We start from the raw sequence: 18,507 nt of genomic DNA, 5'->3' as shown, positions 1-18,507 counted from the left end.
TCAGGTAATTAATTGGTCCTTATGCCCAAGCCTAGCCTTCTCTGGGCACCTGCGGGGGAAGCTAAATCGAACACGCCTATAGGTTCTGTAAATCAAGGTCAACAGAGAGGGGTGTGGTTCACACAAGGAGTGGGAGGGTATTACAGAAGAAAAGGCTTGCACTAGAAGCTTTCAAATGGTCAGTACTGAGGACTGATCTAAACCTACAACACTGGCTTTTAAACTGTGCATTTTGGACGGGAGGGTACAGTTAACAAAGATGATACACACACTTATCTTCAGAGACATATAAGCCCCAGCCACACTCTGCCTCTCAGTCTCTCCCACGCACACATACAGGAGGTAGCAACACTACCTCAGGACCGCTAGGAACATCATTATCCACCCTACGACACGAGTAACACGAGCAGACGTCATCCACTCAACCCTGACTCCTATTTCACAGAGCTGAAAGGTATAGACGTGTATCATGGCCAGCTAAAAAAAAAAATTAAAGCAGGAGTCAACTATTCCACTGATTATACTCAATATTCAAAATGGCTGACGCCATTATAAATTCTTCCCATCCACTTGTCCTTTCCTATTATCTAGAAGGCTGCAACACTGATAAAGGTTTCCGTAAGAGAGTGAAAGGTCCAGATTAATCACAGCATGTGATAGTGTGGGTGTGTGCGTGTCATTTCAAACAAGGTCCCGCTGGCAGAATCATTAATGTTAAGACTTCCTCATGGACATTTTTTCTCAGCAATGGTAAATGGCTGACGAGTGCAGCCGGCAACCAATCAAAACATCCGCCCGTTTCCCTCCCGCCCCGCCCCTTATCGATGTTACAATGTTAATGCCCTCTCTCTGAAAACCAATAAAAAATAAGCAATAAATACATTTACATTACGTATGCAAAAGAAAGCAGCTGTCATCGTCTGTTTTCTTTATAATTTAATAAAACGTATAAAAACCACAGCCTTGTTCCGCCGGACCCCTGCGTTCCGCCCCCCCGTCCATCGTCATCCAGGCGACTGACCGGCTCCCAGGACCCCCCAGGACCCCCCCCCCCCCCCCCCCGAGGCCTCATACTAACCAGGACCAACCCTGGGAACAGACCCCCCAACCCCCCCGTCCTCCAGATCGTCTCTGATCTAACGTGATGGGATGGGTTCGAGCACATTCTTCTTCTCTCTCCAGACTGCCGTTAGAGCCCATCAGGTCACGTAAGATCAGCAGTTTCTGTACCGGGAGGTTCGCTTGCTCGGCTGGAAATCCAAACTGAGCCCTGGATTCACGTGAAGAGGAACTCCTGGACAGGCCGACTCTCCTCGCTACCGTGGAGTGTGGTGCACTGGCCGTGAAGTGGTCGTGAAGTCTTCAGTCAAATAAATAAACATGAGTAAAAATTAAAAAAAAGTTGATTTAAAAACTAAAAAAAGAAGAGATAAGTATCCAGAGGACCGGCCCCTCCTGCTGAGCCCCCAGCAGCAGGAACACAACTGAGCCAATAGACCAGGAGTGGGCATGAAATAACACTATGTGTGTGTGTGTGTGTGTGTGTGTGTGTGTGTATGTGTGTTTTTGTCTCTCTCTCGCCATAGTGCTGATCGGGTGTCGGTTGACTGTAACAAACGTTCCCAGTCAGCAATAGAAATAATGGTTTGTTCCACGCATGAACTAATGGTTTGTTCCACGCATGAACTAATGGTTTGTTCCACGCATGAACTAATGGTTTGTTCCACGCATGAACTAATGGTTTGTTCCACGTAGGAACAAAGGGTTTGTTCCACGCATGAACTAATGGTTTGTTCCACGTATGAACTAATGGTTCGTTCCACGTATGAACTAATGGTTTGTTCCACGCATGAACTAATGGTTTGTTCCACGTATGAACTAATGGTTTGTTCCACGTATGAACTAATGGTTTGTTCCACGTATGAACTAATGGTTTGTTCCACGTATGAACAGTACAAAAAGGGGTGGGTCCTAACCAGTGGGAAATGACAAGCAGCATGGAAGAAAGCAGTCCAGGAATTAGGGTGTATGTATGTATGTGTGTGTGTGTGTGTGTGTGCGTGCGTGTGTGTGGAGTTGGGCTGGCAGGCGAGCAGAATGAGGTTGAAGTTGATGTTGAGGTGGATGGTTCAGGTGCTGTTGAGGGATCCAGGCACTGAGCTGTGCTGAGACAAGCCGTCGGAACCGGTACCATCTAGGGTCAGAGGGAAGAGGGGACAGGACAGGGGTCAGGGGTCAGGTTAACTGAAGGGATACGTCCATTTTATACATTCTGTGTATACATGTATCAGCTCTTATTCATCTGTCCTTCCAGGATATTTCAATTTTAATGAACACCGAGTACAATTTGAACACATGCTTTTTAATTCACAAACAGTGCAGGCTCATCCCACCAGAATGTAGGACTGAGCGTCTCAGGCAGGGGTGGGGACCCTGGGGGGGTCAGGGGGCGTCTCAGGCAGGGGTGGGGACCCTGGGGGGGTCAGGGGGGCGTCTCAGGCAGGGGTGGGGACCCTGGGGGGGTCAGGGGGCGTCTCAGGCAGGGGTGGGGACCCTGGGGGGGTCAGGGGGCGTCTCAGGCAGGGGTGGGGACCCTGGGGGGGTCAGGGGGCGTCTCAGGCAGGGGTGGGGACCCTGGGGGGGTCAGGGGGCGTCTCAGGCAGGGGTGGGGACCCTGGGGGGGTCAGGGGGCGTCTCAGGCAGGGGTGGGGACCCTGGGGGGGTCAGGGGGCGTCTCAGGCAGGGGTGGGGACCCTGGGGGGGGTCAGGGGGCATCTCAGGGAGGGGTGGGGACCCTGGGGGGGTCAGGGGGCGTCTCAGGCAGGGGTGGGGACCCTGGGGGGGTCAGGGGGGACATGTCCCCCCCAATATTTGAGAACATTAAAATCCCCCCCCCCCCCCCCCCCCCCCAATATTTAGATTGGGGTAGTGGCATTCAAATGACCATACAGCTGCGTAGAAGATGTCCCCCCCCAAAAAATACTCTTGCAAAATGTCAATGTAAATTAAGCCCTTGTCTTCTACCATAGCAATTGACCTCCAGTCCCAAGCATTAATTTTGCAACATAGTTTGTCTGAGTTAGACTTAGTCTACCCGTTCTGTGCTGCCAGCTCTCTGCAGCCTACAGGGTCCGCTGGGCAAAATCGCTTCATTCAAAAAAAAAATACAAAGAAAAAATAACTTTGATCATTTGATTTGTTTTGGGCGTAGTTCACTGATCTAATTAACGCATTAAAATGACAGCCCTAATCATTTTTATTATTATCATTTGTCTCGTTATTGTGTGCACTATGTATGTATCCAAATGAATATAGGGCAACTCCCTTATCTGTCTGCAACTCTGATGGCATTTATATTTGGCCCAGGTATCCACACGGGTCCCGGGCACACTTTGACGGGGCCTCATTTTTAAAAAATAATTTAGGTTTTGGCTAACTTTAACCCACAATACTGCTCCTTGAAACTTGGCAGACTAAATGGCCAGTTAGTGACTGTGTGCCCCAGCGGGTATCAGAACTAGTGTTAATGTATGACCCATGCCCCAGCGGGTATCAGAACTAGTGTTTATGTATTACCCATGCCCCAGCGGGTATCAGAACTAGTGTTAATGTATTACCCATGCCCCAGCGGGTATCAGAACTAGTGTTTATGTATGACCCATGCCCCAGCGGGTATCAGAACTAGTGTTTATGTATTACCCATGCCCCAGCAGGTATCAGAACTAGTGTTAATGTATTACCCATGCCCCAGCGGGTATCAGAACTAGTGTTAATGTATTACCCATGCCCCAGCAGGTATCAGAACTAGTGTTAATGTATTACCCATGCCCCAGCGGGTATCAGAACTAGTGTTAATGTATTACCCATGCCCCAGCGGGTATCAGAACTAGTGTTTATGTATGACCCATGCCCCAGCGGGTATCAGAACTAGTGTTTATGTATTACCCATGCCCCAGCGGGTATCAGAACTAGTGTTAATGTATTACCCATGCCCCAGCGGGTATCAGAACTAGTGTTTATGTATTACCCATGCCCCAGCGGAGGCGCATAACATGCCAGAACGCCTGCGGCAGGTATTGGTATTATGGTTCAAAGTGTTTTTTCCAGCGATCCTTATTAATATAAGATTGATTGATCTAGGAAAGCAGTTTTGTACACTCTTGGCTGGCTGTTGGAGTTGAGCCATAGGCTGCGCATGGATTTGTCCCACAGACCCACTCCCTCCTCGAGAGAGAGAGAGAGTGTGTGTGTTTGTGTGTGTGTGTGTGTGTGTGTGAGAGAGTGTGTGTGTGTGTGTGAGAGAGAAGGACCGAGATGGCTATGTGGCACACTGCACCTGCAATCACAATGTCCATGAGTGACACGTTTATTATTTCACATTCCATGTATAATTTTTTTAATGCTTTAATTACTTTTTGTACTTTTCAAGAAGGGGTAGTAATGCAAAAACTACACTAAGTCAAACGTAACCTGCATGCATTTAAATCTCGCCACCATTCGAGGGCTTAGAACCAGAGGGGCGTAAGTGGCATTTGGCAAACTTTACACGAGAGCCAAAACAAAATATGACCAAACTTAAATCAACTATATATATTAACTTTCAGCCAAGACATTGGAATCACATTCACATATACTTCAAAAACATTCTAAAAAATAAAAAATATGGTAAAAAAGTAAAACGCCTTTTTGGCACCAACAATCTCAAATTGTTAGTCTGGACGTGTGGGGCATGGCTGCTGAAAAAAACAATGTTTCAATTAAAAATTGACAACATTTTTTGTTTTAATCTTGATGATTACAGCTTACAGCTCATGAAAATAAAAAATCCAGTATCTCAAAATATTAGAATATAACTGAAGAGCAATCAAAAAAATTATTTATAATACAGAAACGCCGACCTTCTGAAAAGTATGTTCATTTAAGCACTCAATACTTGGTCGAGGCTCCTTTTGCACGAATTACTGCATCAATGCGGCGTAGACCACGAGTAACTATGCCATGAAGAGACACCACGATTCGCCCATAGGTGGCGTTATAATAAGCAATTTAGTACACAAAGCTGGCATTTCCACACCGTTGGACGAAAGTGTATGATACCTGGTACACTTACATGATACCTGGTACACTTACGTCCTTCCTCATGGGGAACGACTGCCATTTGGACCCATGATTTCCGCCATGATGGATTTGGCTTGCAGGTTGAAAATTTGGCAAAACCTACAAAAAGTCTCTCATTCATATACCCCAAGTTGAAATTTCTTCAAAGTGAAATTTCACACATATTTAGGGTGCATTTCTCCTTATATTAAGGCTGTGCAATAAAATCAATATAGCAATACATCGCTAATTTTTTTTCTTTCTGAGATACTGTATCGATTTTCTGCGGTACAGTAAAAAACAGGAAAATATACAGAACAAGGGGATAGATATAAATATATAAAATGAACGAACGACACGTTCTGAAAATCCTCCAATGTAGCCAACGGTGCAGGAAACACCGCACCAACTTGGGCCACCGACACAACGCTCACGGACATTCATGATGGCCGATTACTGGCCCAGTCAGGGCTCTTAACTAACTTTTTCCACCATCCTCCTGGAACCGTCCCGAAAAAAATCTATCTGAACTGTCCAGAAATGGATGAGGATCGTACCGAATTGACAATCTTTCCTTTGCTACATTATCACAGACCTGACAAATTTGAAGAAAGTCTTGGAGAACCACCAATAAAGAAGGGATCTGGGGATCATCCCATGGAGGTATTCCTCCCACACAAAAATGAGCATCAAACTAGGGATGGGATGATATGTACTTCTTGATACAGGGTCCATGATCCGATAGTCACGGTAAGATATCAATAAAACAAGATAAAGTACTTATTTCACCTGTATCACATTTCACCTAAAGTAGTTATTTCACCTGTATAAATAAAGGTAAATGAAAATGAAAAGTACACAATAATACTTATTGTGAGAGTGCTCTACGACAATGGGGCGTGATATTGCCTTTTCAGCATAGATATGAATTAACTAGAGAAGCAAACCAGGTTTATCACAGAGGGGGATGTGGATGGCATTGCCTATGCAGAGCTTAAACCAGTTGCCCTGTCTCCCAACTCTAAAATCTATTAAGCTAGCACTACTAGTACGTAGCTGGCTAATAAAACTGGTAATTAATGCAATGTGTGTAATGCATAATAATATGCTAAGACAGTCTATCATCAGATAAATACACGACACAAAATGCATGATAACTGTAACTACTGTCTGGTGTTATGGTGGTCGGTCACACCATGATAACTGTAACTACTGTCTGGTGTTATGGTGGAGGTCACACCATGATTACTGTAACTACTGGCTGGTGTTATGGTGGAGGTTAGTCATACCATGATTACTGTAACTACAGGCTGGTGTTATGGTGGAGGTTAGTCATACCATGATTACTGTAACTACTGGCTGGTGTTATGGTGGAGGTTAGTCATACCATGATTACTGTAACTACTGGCTGGTGTTATGGTGGAGGTTAGTCATACCATGATTACTGTAACTACAGGCTGGTGTTATGGTGGTGGTCGGTCACACCATGATTACTGTAGTGCAAGTTACAAGTAGTTTGCTTGAATATAAGTATTGTAAATTGCTTTGGATAAAAGTGTCAGCTACCTGACTAATGTAATGTAATACTTATTGTAAGTCCCTTTGGACGAATGTAATGCACTGTAAGTACGGGCAGGTGATGGAGTCGTACCGTGAGAGGAAGCGGAGGTTTGTGCGCGGGCGTGGGGAGGGATGAGGGCGGAGTTGAGCTGCGGCTGGATGGACAACTCTGGAGGGAGGTAGACAGAACGAGACAGAGGGGGAACAATTCAAAAACGAGGTTAAAGCACCACCGTTTGATCGTGTGTGTGTGTGTGTGTGTGTGTGTGTGTGTGAGAGAGGGAGTGTGTGCGTCAAAGCAGTACCATTTTTTTTCTGTGATACTTTTATCAGTCTTTTTTTGTCATTCAGTTCCTGTCTACGAGTTCATGGTGTCCTGGTGAACACGTGTGTGTGTGTGTGTGTGTGTGTGTGTGTGTGTACCGGTGGTGCTGAAGTTGAAGAGCAGGGGCAGGTCTCGTCCGCTGGGAAGCCGTGCGTTGGGCTGGCGCAGCTCGTCGAAGAAGGTGTGAGCGCAGGCCTCCAACGGGGAGAGGCGTGTGACGGGGGTGTACTCCAGCAGACGGGAGCACAGAGCGATGGCCTCGGGGGGGGTGCGAGGCTTAAACACCTGGGGGGGTGGGGGGGTCTTATTAGTCTGGCTGACTCATCTCAACGTCTTATCTGGACGTCTTATCTGCGTCTACGAGAGAAGCAGCGTGGGTGTGGACTGAAGCACCTACCTTGGTCCAGGGGTGGGCCTTGATCTGGGGGAACTTGAACTCTGTGTAGTTGGGGTTCATCTCCCGGATCTGTTCCCTGGTGGGGGTCCCTAGAACCTGGGGGGGGGGGGGGGGGGGGCAGGGAGTGTGGGGGGGGGGGGGGTGTGCGTCAGTATACACACAGTAGCTCTTACCCCTCTAGCACCAGTACCAAAACCATACATACCCTTCCCTCTCCTCCATACTTTTACACACACACACACACACAGTAGACTACCACCCACACACTACTCATCATGCGCGCGCACACACACACACACACACACACACACACACACACACACACACACACACACACACACACACACACACACCTTGATGATCTCCACTAGCTGGTCCACGCCGCTGTCTCCAGGGAAGATGGGCTGTCCCAGCAGCAGCTCCGCCAGCACGCAGCCCGCCGACCAGATGTCGATGTTGGCCGTGTAGTCCGTGGCGCCGAAGATGAGCTCCGGGGCGCGGTAGTACCGCGAGCAGATGTACGACACGTTGGGCTCCCCGCGAATTAGTTGCTTGGCGCTGTGGCCAGGGGTCAGAGGTCAGAGGGGTCGAGGCACACGACACCCATATTCGACTGACTGATTAATAGACTGACTGGTTAATAGACTGACTGGTTAATAGACTGACTGGTTAATAGACTGACTGGTTAATAGACTGACTGATTAATAGACTGACTGATTAATAGACTGACTGATTAATAGACTGACTAATAGACTGACTGATTAATAGACTGACTGATTCGTGTCGGCGTTGAACACCGCCTCACCTGCCAAAGTCACAGAGCTTGAGGATGGCCGTCTCCGGGTCCACCAGCAGGTTCTGGGGTTTGATGTCCCGGTGACACACGCCCTGGGAGTGGATGTAGGCCAGGCTACGGAACAACTGGTACATATACACCTGGGAGGGGGGGGGGGGGGGCAATATGGCTGATGGTCAGACACCGGACATTAACGTTGATGATTAGCTGTACACACTGACAGAGTGATAGAGAGAGAGAAGAGAAGAGAGAGAGAGAGAGGGAGAGAGAGAGAGAGGGACAGAGAGGCTGAGGGTTCAACAAGAGAGAAGTAAAAGGCAGTGAAAAGCAGAGGTTGAACAGAGGGAGAGAGAGAGAGAGAGAGAGAGAGAGAGAGAGGGAGAGAGAGAGAGAGAGAGAGGAACAGAGGGAGAGAGAGGGAGAGAGTAAAGGTGGTATAGAGTTGAACAGAGGGAGAGAGAGAGAGAGAGGAACAGAGGGAGAGAGAGGGAGAGAGTAAAGGTGCTATAGAGAAGAGAGAGAGAGGAACAGAGGGAGAGAGAGGCTGAGGGTGAACAGAGGGAGAGAGAGAGAGAGAGAGAGAGAGAGAGAGAGAGAGAGGGAGAGAGAGAGAGAGAGAGAGAGAGAGAGAGAGAACAGAGGGAGAGAGAGGGAGAGAGTAAAGGTGGTATAGAGTTGAACAGAGGGAGAGAGAGAGAGAGAGGAACAGAGGGAGAGAGAGGGAGAGAGTAAAGGTGCTATAGAGAAGAGAGAGAGAGGAACAGAGGGAGAGAGAGGGAGAGAGTAAAGGTGCTATAGAGAAGAGAGAGAGAGGAACAGAGGGAGAGAGAGGCTGAGGGTGAACAGAGGGAGAGAGAGGGAGAGAGAGAGTAAAGGTGCTATAGAGAAGAGAGAGAGAGAGAGAGAGAGAGGAACAGAGGGAGAGAGAGGGAGAGAGTAAAGGTGGTATAGAGTTGAACAGAGGGAGAGAGAGAGAGAGAGGAACAGAGGGAGAGAGAGGGAGAGAGAGGGAGAGAGTAAAGGTGGTATAGAGTGAACAGAGGGAGAGAGGGAGAGAGAGAGGAACAGAGGGAGAGAGAGGGAGAGAGAGGCTGAGGATGAACAGAGGGAGAGAGAGGGAGAGAGTAAAGGTGGTAGAGAGAGGGTTACCTTGACGTAGATGATGGGTATGATGCTCTTGGCCTTATTGAAGTGGCGGGCCACCCTGTAGACCGTCTCTGGGACAAAATCCAGCACCAGGTTCAAATACACCTCATCCTTCTGCATAGCAACGAGAGAGAGAGAGAGAGAGAGAGAGAGAGAGAGAGAGAGAGAGAGAGAGAGAGAGAGAGAGAGAGAGAGGAGATAAGAGTGATGTCTGGTGATGACTATATTCATAAGCAGCAGACTGGTGAGGAAATGTCTACGATTTCACTAACAGAACAATAATATGTTAAACAATATGTATGAAATAAATGCTTCCTACTGAAATAATATAAAAGTAGGAAAAGGGCTTATTTTAAAAAAGATGGAAGTAAAACAAAAGATTCAGATGAACAAGGAAGACGACATTTGACCTGGTTAGTGCTTACCGTAAATCCTCTAATATAGGCCTGCCTCCAATAAAGGCCTGGGGCTCTCTGCAGCTCAGGAAATAAAGGCCCTGGCCACTATTAGAGGATTTACGGTAGTTCAGAAAGGAGTGTGGGACACCGATGTACCTTCTCTCCGCTGGAGTAGAAGAAGTAGCGTAGCCGGACGATGTTGCAGTGATCCAGTTTCCTCATGATCTGGAGCTCCCGGTTCTACACAGGAGACAGACAGCACAGCACCGTGAGCAGTGGTACTGTACCACCCGGGCCCAAATCTATCAGCACCGTGAGCAGTGGTACCACCCACACCCGGGCCCAAATCTATCAGCACCGTGAGCAGTGGTACTGTACCACCCAGACCCGGGCCCAAATCTATCAGCACCGTGAGCAGTGGTACTGTACCACCCACACCCGGGCCCAAATCTATCAGCACCGTGAGCAGTGGTACTGTACCACCCAGACCCGGGCCCAAATCTATCAGCACCGTGAGCAGTATCACCCAGATCCCTCCAAAAGGAGATCTCTGTCTCAAAGAGACAATAAATAAAAGGTTAAATAAATTGCAAAAATCAAGATTAGATAAAATAAATACTGTTTGGAACCATTTCAATCAATCTGTGCTTGAATTATCTAGTTTAGCACAAAAGAGCCAAATGGGCTCACTGACCTCACCCACCTGACACTAATCCCCAATCCCAATACTCACCCTTGGCCCTAGCTCCTAGTTTTGGAGTGCCCTCGACTGGGTAGTGGCCCTTCAGAACGGAGCCACAAGGGACAGAGGTTGAAATCTTTACCTAAGAAATGGGACACCACTCGCTACGTCTTCAATCGGAATTTTATTAGATGCCTGATTTTCCGTGGAGTCTCTAGGATGTTACAGTACGATTACTATTATTACAGTGTCAGCCAGGAAGCATGCTTACACATCGTCATCAGTCCTGTCCATAGAAATGCACTGATATCAGATGAGCGGATAAGTGCAGAAAATTTGCTGCTAGATTATTTTTCGGACTTCATGGAATCAACTGTCACTCAAAATTTGTTGTTACGCAAAGTTCTATTGATTAGATTAGATCCAAAAATGCACCGTAGCCAACAAGAAATTTACTGGAATATCAAAATACTGTTAAGTTAGGCTAACAACAAAATGCAGTTGACATTGTGAAGAGATTTTTTTTTCTGAAATGCATGTCATAACGATCCAATGACATGTTCCTTTACATCTAAATTAAACTAAGTTATTCCATGGATTTTACAATTTTTGAATGATTATTTGCAAAGATATTGGGCTTCTTTCCCATGTTTTTAAACGGCACCGGCAGCTATGTTTCATATCACTGCCTCGGTTCGCAAAGCATTGTGTGGGTTTGCATCTACCCCTCGGTTTCAAGTCAGCATCTGAAAACCCTCGTTTTGGAGGGCTGTTTGAACGTCCACTAGCCCTCGATATTCCCCCTAGCCATAGAAGATAAAAGGAATGGGAAAGGAACACACTACCCTACGCGTGAACGCGCAAAAGGCCAAGGGCTAGGGCCAAGGGGGGGTATTGGGATTGAGCCTAAAGCTAATGCTTTCTTCTACAAAAACTCTGACTGGATCCATACATTGAGGTTCTGGCTCTACACCTGGAAGCTCCTGCCCTGTAGACATCTGCCTAGCCTACGGAATGGCAATGGGGATAGACAGAGCACTGTACCTTGAACATAAGGGGAATAAAGCACCATGCAGGAAGGACAGATGCATAGAGGAACTCAGAAACCCAGCGAGTTTCTATGGAACCGTAAGGGGGGTAGACTGGGGTCCTGCACAGCCGGAGAGAAGCTCCATACCTTGAACCTCTTGTCCTGCAGCACCTTCTTGATGGCCACCATCTCCTGGCTGTCTGTGAGGCGCGCCTGGTAGACTACGCCGAATGAGCCGTTGCCGATCACCTTGATGTCTGTGTACGACACTTCCTGCGGGCGGTCCGGGCCCTGGCCGGGCGTGGCCACCACCGTCGTCACCTTCCCACTGTCTCCTAGGAAACAAGGGGAGGGAGAGACACAGAGACAGACAGAGAGAGAGAGAGAGGGAGGGAGAGAGAATGGGAAATGACATCATGAATGGGATGGGGTCAGATGGAGATCTAAGGCCTGTATTCACACTAGAGTCTTGGAGTAGGAGATGCTGATCTTGGATCAGATCTTTTCCTGCCAGTGCTATTTAATCAACGATGACCTGAAAGACAAAACTGATCCTACATCTGCATTCCTACAGAGACTCAATGGGGACCCTAACTAAGACAGTGGACACCCTGCATTTCTATCATGTCTATCATCACCTTTTAGACAGTTATTCCAATCCACTGGAAAGTCTATTGCAAGCTGTGTAAGGAGAAAAGATATCATTCATGTGTCAGATCAAAAAACAATCCTTTATCCTTTAATCCTAAACAATCCTGATTTTTTCAGCTGGGATCCTGGTCAAATGCAATTATCTTGGACCCAGTGGCGCCATGCTAACGCCACACGCCCGGGTGAATGACATCAACACCTTCTAACCATGTCCAGTGGATGCCCCACTGTCACCAGCAGACCTCCCGGAGTCCGATAGATACCCCTGTGTCTGCTGTGGATGTCGTAGCATGTCCGTAGAATGTTCTCTCTCCTATGATGCTTTTAGCCTCTCTTACTCTGAAATGTAATTTTATGTAATGTATTGCTTTATAAATGTTCGTAGCAGGTAGACAAACATACTCCTGGAGCTTGCTCGATCGCCTTGTTGAGAGGGGTCAGGGAAGAATTTTTACAGCTCACTTATCTGGCCCCCGGGTGATCACTGTTTTTTTGCTTCCCTCTGGAATATGTAGGGGTGGGTCGTATGCCCACCTCCCTTGTTCTCTGTAAAGCGCATCGTGTTGCCTCTGGGTATGAAATGCGCTATACAAATAAAGCTTTGATTGATTGATTGATTGAGCACAGGTGGAGTCATAGCGTAGACGATGAGTGGAAAAATGACCCACCTGTCGTGTCCTCCATCTAGTGGCTCCTGCGCCACGACAAGAGACGGTTCTACCATTACTCAACATGGGACAGACGGACTCACTGACAAGACAGCAAGGCTCAGGTTGCCTTCCAGGCTAGTCCCAGGCCTACCTCCTGTCATGTTCTTATGTAACCACTGAGAAGAGTGGGCTAACTGACCTTGTGTGTCTCACAAAGGGGAGCCCAGCAGCCTCTCACTAACCTTAGTTCATATCAACCTCACAGAATCAACCCACCAAACCTAACACGTTGTTTATTGAACACGTCAGTAAGCCTGTTGGGTCATCACTAGCACCCATGTCTTTTTGGCTTGTATGATATCCATTCCTGAGTTTGCTGGTTGCCCTGAGGGACAATAGACATCCAATATGGCTGTTGGTCATATCTGTTACACATGTACCCAGCAAACACACTACCCAGTGCATAGTGACCTGGGTCATAGAGTTCTCTCTCACATACTGTGTGCTATAAGTGTGTGTGTGTGTGTGTGTGTGTGTGTGTGTGTACGCAGCAGCCTGTTTGTGTTTCAGTCTCTGGACACAGAGAGTGAAGTAGACATTAACTGTAGACTGGCAGGGAGACGACATCTACTCTGCACTGAGAATTGCCCACCGTCTGGGCTCATATCTCTCTCACACACACTCACAGTAACGCCCTCTTCATTCTACCATGCACTGCAAGCAATCATTTCAATAAAAAGTCAGGTAAATGGAATTGATGTGTTTGCAAACCACACATTATATAACCCCCCCAGTATTGCCCCAACAGGAGAAGCTATCTTAAAGCATCCCTTTAAATCGATAGGCTACCTGTCGCTAGACACTTTATGTAATGTGAACTTTGAACCCTTGTCATCGCTCATCGTCAACCTTCACACTCTGCAGAACCACACTGGGCATATTGATGACTATTATCTAGGTGGATACGCTACTAATGTGGCAGTACAGATAGTGAGCTAGCTAACAACTAGCCATTGCAGGCGTTGGTTCACTTGTAGCTGAGAAGCTGAGAAAGCTTGCTTGCTGCTTTCCACATATCCTTCTATCTAGGGCCCAATTCCATATCCTTCTATCTAGGGCCCAATTCGATATGTACTCAGCCAAGTTAGATTCTCCTAGATAACTAAGCGCTCTTAACTAAAGAGCAGACAAAACGGTTACATAGCTAGTGTTTAACTAAATAATATGTTAAGAAAATGTATTGACCAACAGATGCAAAACAGCCTGCCGAGCTGGCTAGCTCTAGCTTGCATAGAAACCCACTTTCCTGTAGCCTCAGCTGCAAACCTGAGCTAGTCTGGGTAGCTACCTGGCTAACTGTCGGTTGGCTTAAACCACAAATGCGATTTCTTGCATTAAAGATATGAAACACCATATATATATATATACATAAACAATGCTTGAATTGAATACTTTTCGCAGTACACAACAAATCAGCTAGCTCGCTAGCTAGCAAGTACGTACTGGCCAGCTTGAGATTGGAGCATCCCGCCGAGCTGCTCCCCGAGGCCTGCGCGACCCCGGACTTTCCTGAGTTGCTCCCCACGGCAGCGGCTGGTCCTGCGGGTGCGGCGGCGGCTCCGGGTGGCTCAGCGAACGAGCTGGTTCTGGGCCGCCCGCTGCCGCTCATATCTCTGCGCAGGGGTAGCGGGGCGGGAGGCTTTGTGTTCACTATTTCGGGCCAAGTGAATTTCAGTTATGCTTCTTTTTTTTAACAGCAATAATCGTTGAGATACAGAGAGAATTGTCGCCCGCTCCGACGAGTCCTCCCTTTTGCTGGTCGTCGGGGCTGTTAAGGACTGACAGATCGCATTGCCTCCTGGGATATGGAGTTCGAGGTAGCTGCTGCCTAGGTCTGCTCCCTTGTCTTTCAAAGAGCAAAACAACTACACGGTTTGAATGCCACTTCTGAGTTCGACCAGAGGTGGCGCTATCCATGCTGTGATTTCTACCATGTTATAAATAGATTTCTTCACAAAGGGGTGCAATAGAAAAATATAGAGTATACGAGGGTATAGCTGGGAGCTAGGTAGGCCACATTGTATATAAAATATCCTATCCAGTTTGATTTCTTTCATTAATACAATATGTCAATTTATACAGTACACTGTAATTTGCCAACCCACCCTTTCACATTATCAATAGACTAGACCTACTAGCCCGTTATACTAGCAGACTACACTGCTTGAAAAATCCATTAAGGCTGAAGGTGACCAATATAAGTCACTGAATGTCTAGGCTAAAAGCATCTGGTAAGTGGTGTTACAAGAGTTCCCTTTGACTCCATCCTGAATATATGCCTATAGGCTACAGCAATGTACCGTACACCCACAGAACACAAGACATGTCAGCTGATCACAACCAAGTCAAAGAAAGATACAGAAAGCAGGGCATTGTTTAGGTCTTTAATATTTTCAATATTTAGTCGTTTTTTTGTTTAGAAATATTGCACATGGTCAACATGCCTTTTGATGAGCTTGCACCCATCTCTCTCATTCTAAAATTCCTTCTCCAAAGTAAGAACAGTTTCTTTTAAACACAATCATACAGTGTACACACACACATATGTGTGTGTGTGTGTGTGTGCGTGTTTGTGTGTGTGTGTGAGAGAGAGAGACAGACAGAGAGTGAGAGAGAGCTAGAGAGAGAGAGAGAGAGAGAGAGAGAGAGAGAGGGAGAGAGAGTGCACACATGCATGTATGTGGCCACATGTCAAGAGGACTTCACACCCAAAATATTTCAGTGACTCTTTGATAAGATGCATGTGTTTAATCCTGAATTATCTGATGCTATAACAGTCAAAATAGCACAGAAACACTTCCTCTAGAATATAAGGATAGTAACCAGGTTGATTATGTATTATTGTATGGTGTGTGAGAGAGAGAAACAGGGGTCAGAAGTCCTGAACCAAAGTCCACATATGCATAAGCCCAAACACACACACACACGCACACACACACACGCACCTATATCACATAATATGGAAATAATATATTTTTCACACACACATCCAACTGTATACACAGAGAAATGAGGATATACCCATATTCTAACTACCCCCACTCTTCACCAAGCTTGTGAAGAGGCAAAAGTGCTATTTGAAATTTTCTTTGACTTTTAGTTAGTTATATGCTCTTCTACAATCTCTTCAATAATATCCATTTCTGATATTTGTCTTCTTTATAACATAGTTATTATGATGGGTCTTCTGTACTGTAAAATATCTATGGCACAGACCCAAATAACGCACCGCACCACCAATTTCAAATGTCCTATTGCACCATGACTGTGAAAGAAATAAAGTGTCAGAGAGAAAGAGGAGGGACTAGGAGGAAGAGGGGGGGGGGGGGGGGGGGCAGGTGAAGAAGAAGAGGAGGAGGAGGAGGGGGCTCTAGAGAATGCCCCCCAGGATTGGTCTAGGATCTGCTTTTCCTGATCGAACCCTAACCAGAACCATCCTGAGCTACAATATCGCTGACCCAGGACCAGTGCTTAAGGGCACTTTCTAACCACACCGGAGAGACCTGGGACAGGGAGGAAGGGGGGGGGGGCGGGCAGATGGAAAGGGGTCTCCAAGTGTAAGAAAGATAAGGGAGATAGATCGTTAACACGACGTAACAAGATTATAATTCTACTAAAAACAACAATCTCTAAAAGCAATACTTTCCTGATTTAAATTGCAGTCAGAGACCGCACGTTGTGCAAACACCTGATTTTGACGTTTAAAAATAAACAGTCCCCGCCCCCTCCTCAGTGTGTCTGGTGAGAAGTCACGAGAGAAGAGGAGGGGCTTCTAGTGGGCGGGGCCCCAAGCGCTCCCTGTCCCCTTCTAGAAAGTTTATGCTTGAGAAACACCACTGAGCCACAAGAGCAACAGGCCACATGAAACTTGTTATTTCCACAGCAACAATACAATAGAAAGCAACATATCCACTCGGTGACTCGTAGAGGAACTTGGTTAAAAATCTTTGTTTGTTTGTTTGTTTGTCAGTTCAGTCTCCCCCGGGGGGGTGTTGTCGCCATGGTGACTGGCCGCTGATTGATGGGATCAGGCGGTCTCCATCTGAGCCAGCCAATGACAGCAGACAAACCTCTTCTTCTGTGCTTCTCTCGTCTCTGTGGGAGCCAATCGGTGTTGTGGTTGTTGCTTGCTGAAGCGTCATACCCCCAATTTTTACACAGTATCTCTGACTGGGGCCCACAACCTCTAGCCAATGGGGACTCACAATGTCTGTCATAATGGCAATAACAGGGTGAATGATTGGTCAGTGACTGGAGTTCCACCTCCTCTTTCTCAAGGAGGAAATGGAGGAGGTCTATCCATGCTTGACTATTTTTCTACAATCACTAAAAACTGTGCAGGCCAGTGGCTTGGTCAGGCGAGGTTGGGTTGGGTTGACAGACTGTGTGTGTGTTTGTGTGTGCGCGCGCATGTGTGCATGTGTACAGTATGTGTTTCTGTGTGTGTGTGTGTGTGTGTGTGTGTGTGTCTGTGTGTGCAGAGAGTATGTGTCCAATTCAGTGCTGTCTTTTTTTGCAGCATAGAGGGGCTGTGGAATTATCAGTGGAGGTCAGAGGTCATCATCAGTTCTCCCCCCCACAGGACTGAGGAGTAGGGGGGAGGAGGTTTGGGGGGTGGGGGTGGAGGGGGGGGTCAAGTCACTTGACGCATCTGCGACAAAGAGTGACAAAGTGCTGTTGTGTATGATTCTGGTGACAGATTTCCGGACTGCCATCCAAGAGTAACAGTCTGATTTGGTGGGAGGTGTGTGTCTGTGTGTGTGTGTGTGTTTGTAGTCGCTTTGTACAAGCCAGAGATTGCACCAGGCTGCACGAGCATGTGTGTATGGGAATTTGTGTGTCAATATTTATATATGTGTGTGTGTGTGTGTGTTTGTGTGTGCGTGCAAGAGAGAGAGAATGTGTATAACAGAGTCTCTGTGTGAAACTACAAACTACTAATGTGCTGAGAGCGACGTCAGGGCTGAGCTGACGCTGCGTGGAGTCCTATTACCACACGAGGACATGCTGGGGTCAACACTCATCTCTCTCTCTCTGTCTCTCTGTCTCTCTGTCTCTCTCTCGCTGATAACTAGCTGTCCTTCGCTCTACGTTTCGCTCCGCCCCTTCTCCCCTTGCTCCGCCCCTCCCCCGTCCTCTCCGGCCGGAGCGGCGCTGGCGCCCGCGGGGACCCCTGGCAGCACCCCGGGGTCGGGGGTGCCGGGCGTGGCCGTCTGCATGATCTTCTGCCGGACCTCGCGGATCTTCAGCTGCAGGCACACCTTGGTGGGGAAGGTGTCTGAGTAGCGAGCCTGGAAGCTCGCAGTCGCCTGGGCTGGTGGGGGCGACAGTAAAACAGTATTACTACAGCTACACTAGAACTGTACTACAACTGCCATAATAGTATTACTACAACTACACTAGAACTATACTACAACTGCCATAATAGTATTACTACAGCTACACTAGAACTGTACTACAACTGCCATAATAGTATTACTACAACTACACTAGAACTGTACTACAACTGCCGTAATAGTATTACTACAACTACACTAGAACTATACTACAACTGCCGTAATAGTATTACTACAACTACACTAGAACTGTACTACAACTGCCATAATAGTATTACTACAACTACACTAGAACTATACTACAACTGCCATAATAGTATTACTACAACTACACTAGAACTATTACACTAACTGCCGCGCTACTGAGCTCCTCCTGCTA

The 18,507-nt window shown here is 47.1% G+C and overlaps 2 protein-coding genes across 4 annotated transcripts in view; both read right to left on the bottom strand.

The window, feature by feature from the left end:
* Positions 1-1,153: 1,153 nt before the first annotated feature.
* On the bottom strand, positions 1,154-14,531 carry gsk3aa (glycogen synthase kinase 3 alpha a). Its single transcript, XM_084455385.1, has 10 exons — positions 14,236-14,531; positions 11,579-11,766; positions 9,876-9,959; positions 9,325-9,435; positions 8,185-8,315; positions 7,733-7,937; positions 7,380-7,475; positions 7,081-7,267; positions 6,749-6,826; positions 1,154-2,194 (listed from the first exon to the last, which is right to left on the bottom strand). Exons 1-10 carry the CDS (start codon positions 14,399-14,401, stop codon positions 2,130-2,132), a joined length of 1,311 nt encoding a protein of 436 aa, XP_084311511.1. The 5' UTR covers positions 14,402-14,531; the 3' UTR covers positions 1,154-2,129.
* A 649-nt stretch (positions 14,532-15,180) lies between these two features.
* The window catches only part of cica (capicua transcriptional repressor a), a 31,933-nt gene continuing 28,606 nt past the window's right edge, over positions 15,181-18,507 (bottom strand). For all 3 annotated transcript variants that reach the window (XM_084455377.1, XM_084455378.1, XM_084455379.1), the window contains exon 20: positions 15,181-18,106. In XM_084455377.1, coding sequence (XP_084311503.1) covers positions 17,880-18,106 — 227 coding nt within the window. In that variant the 3' untranslated portion in view covers positions 15,181-17,879. The remainder of the gene's footprint in view (positions 18,107-18,507) is intronic.

The sequence above is a fragment of the Borostomias antarcticus genome (assembly GCF_949987555.1).
Source record: "Borostomias antarcticus genome assembly, chromosome: 21".
Taxonomy (NCBI): domain Eukaryota; kingdom Metazoa; phylum Chordata; class Actinopteri; order Stomiiformes; family Stomiidae; genus Borostomias; species Borostomias antarcticus.
Note: the sequence above shows the minus strand (reverse complement) of the source record. Positions and strands in the feature narration are given on the sequence as shown.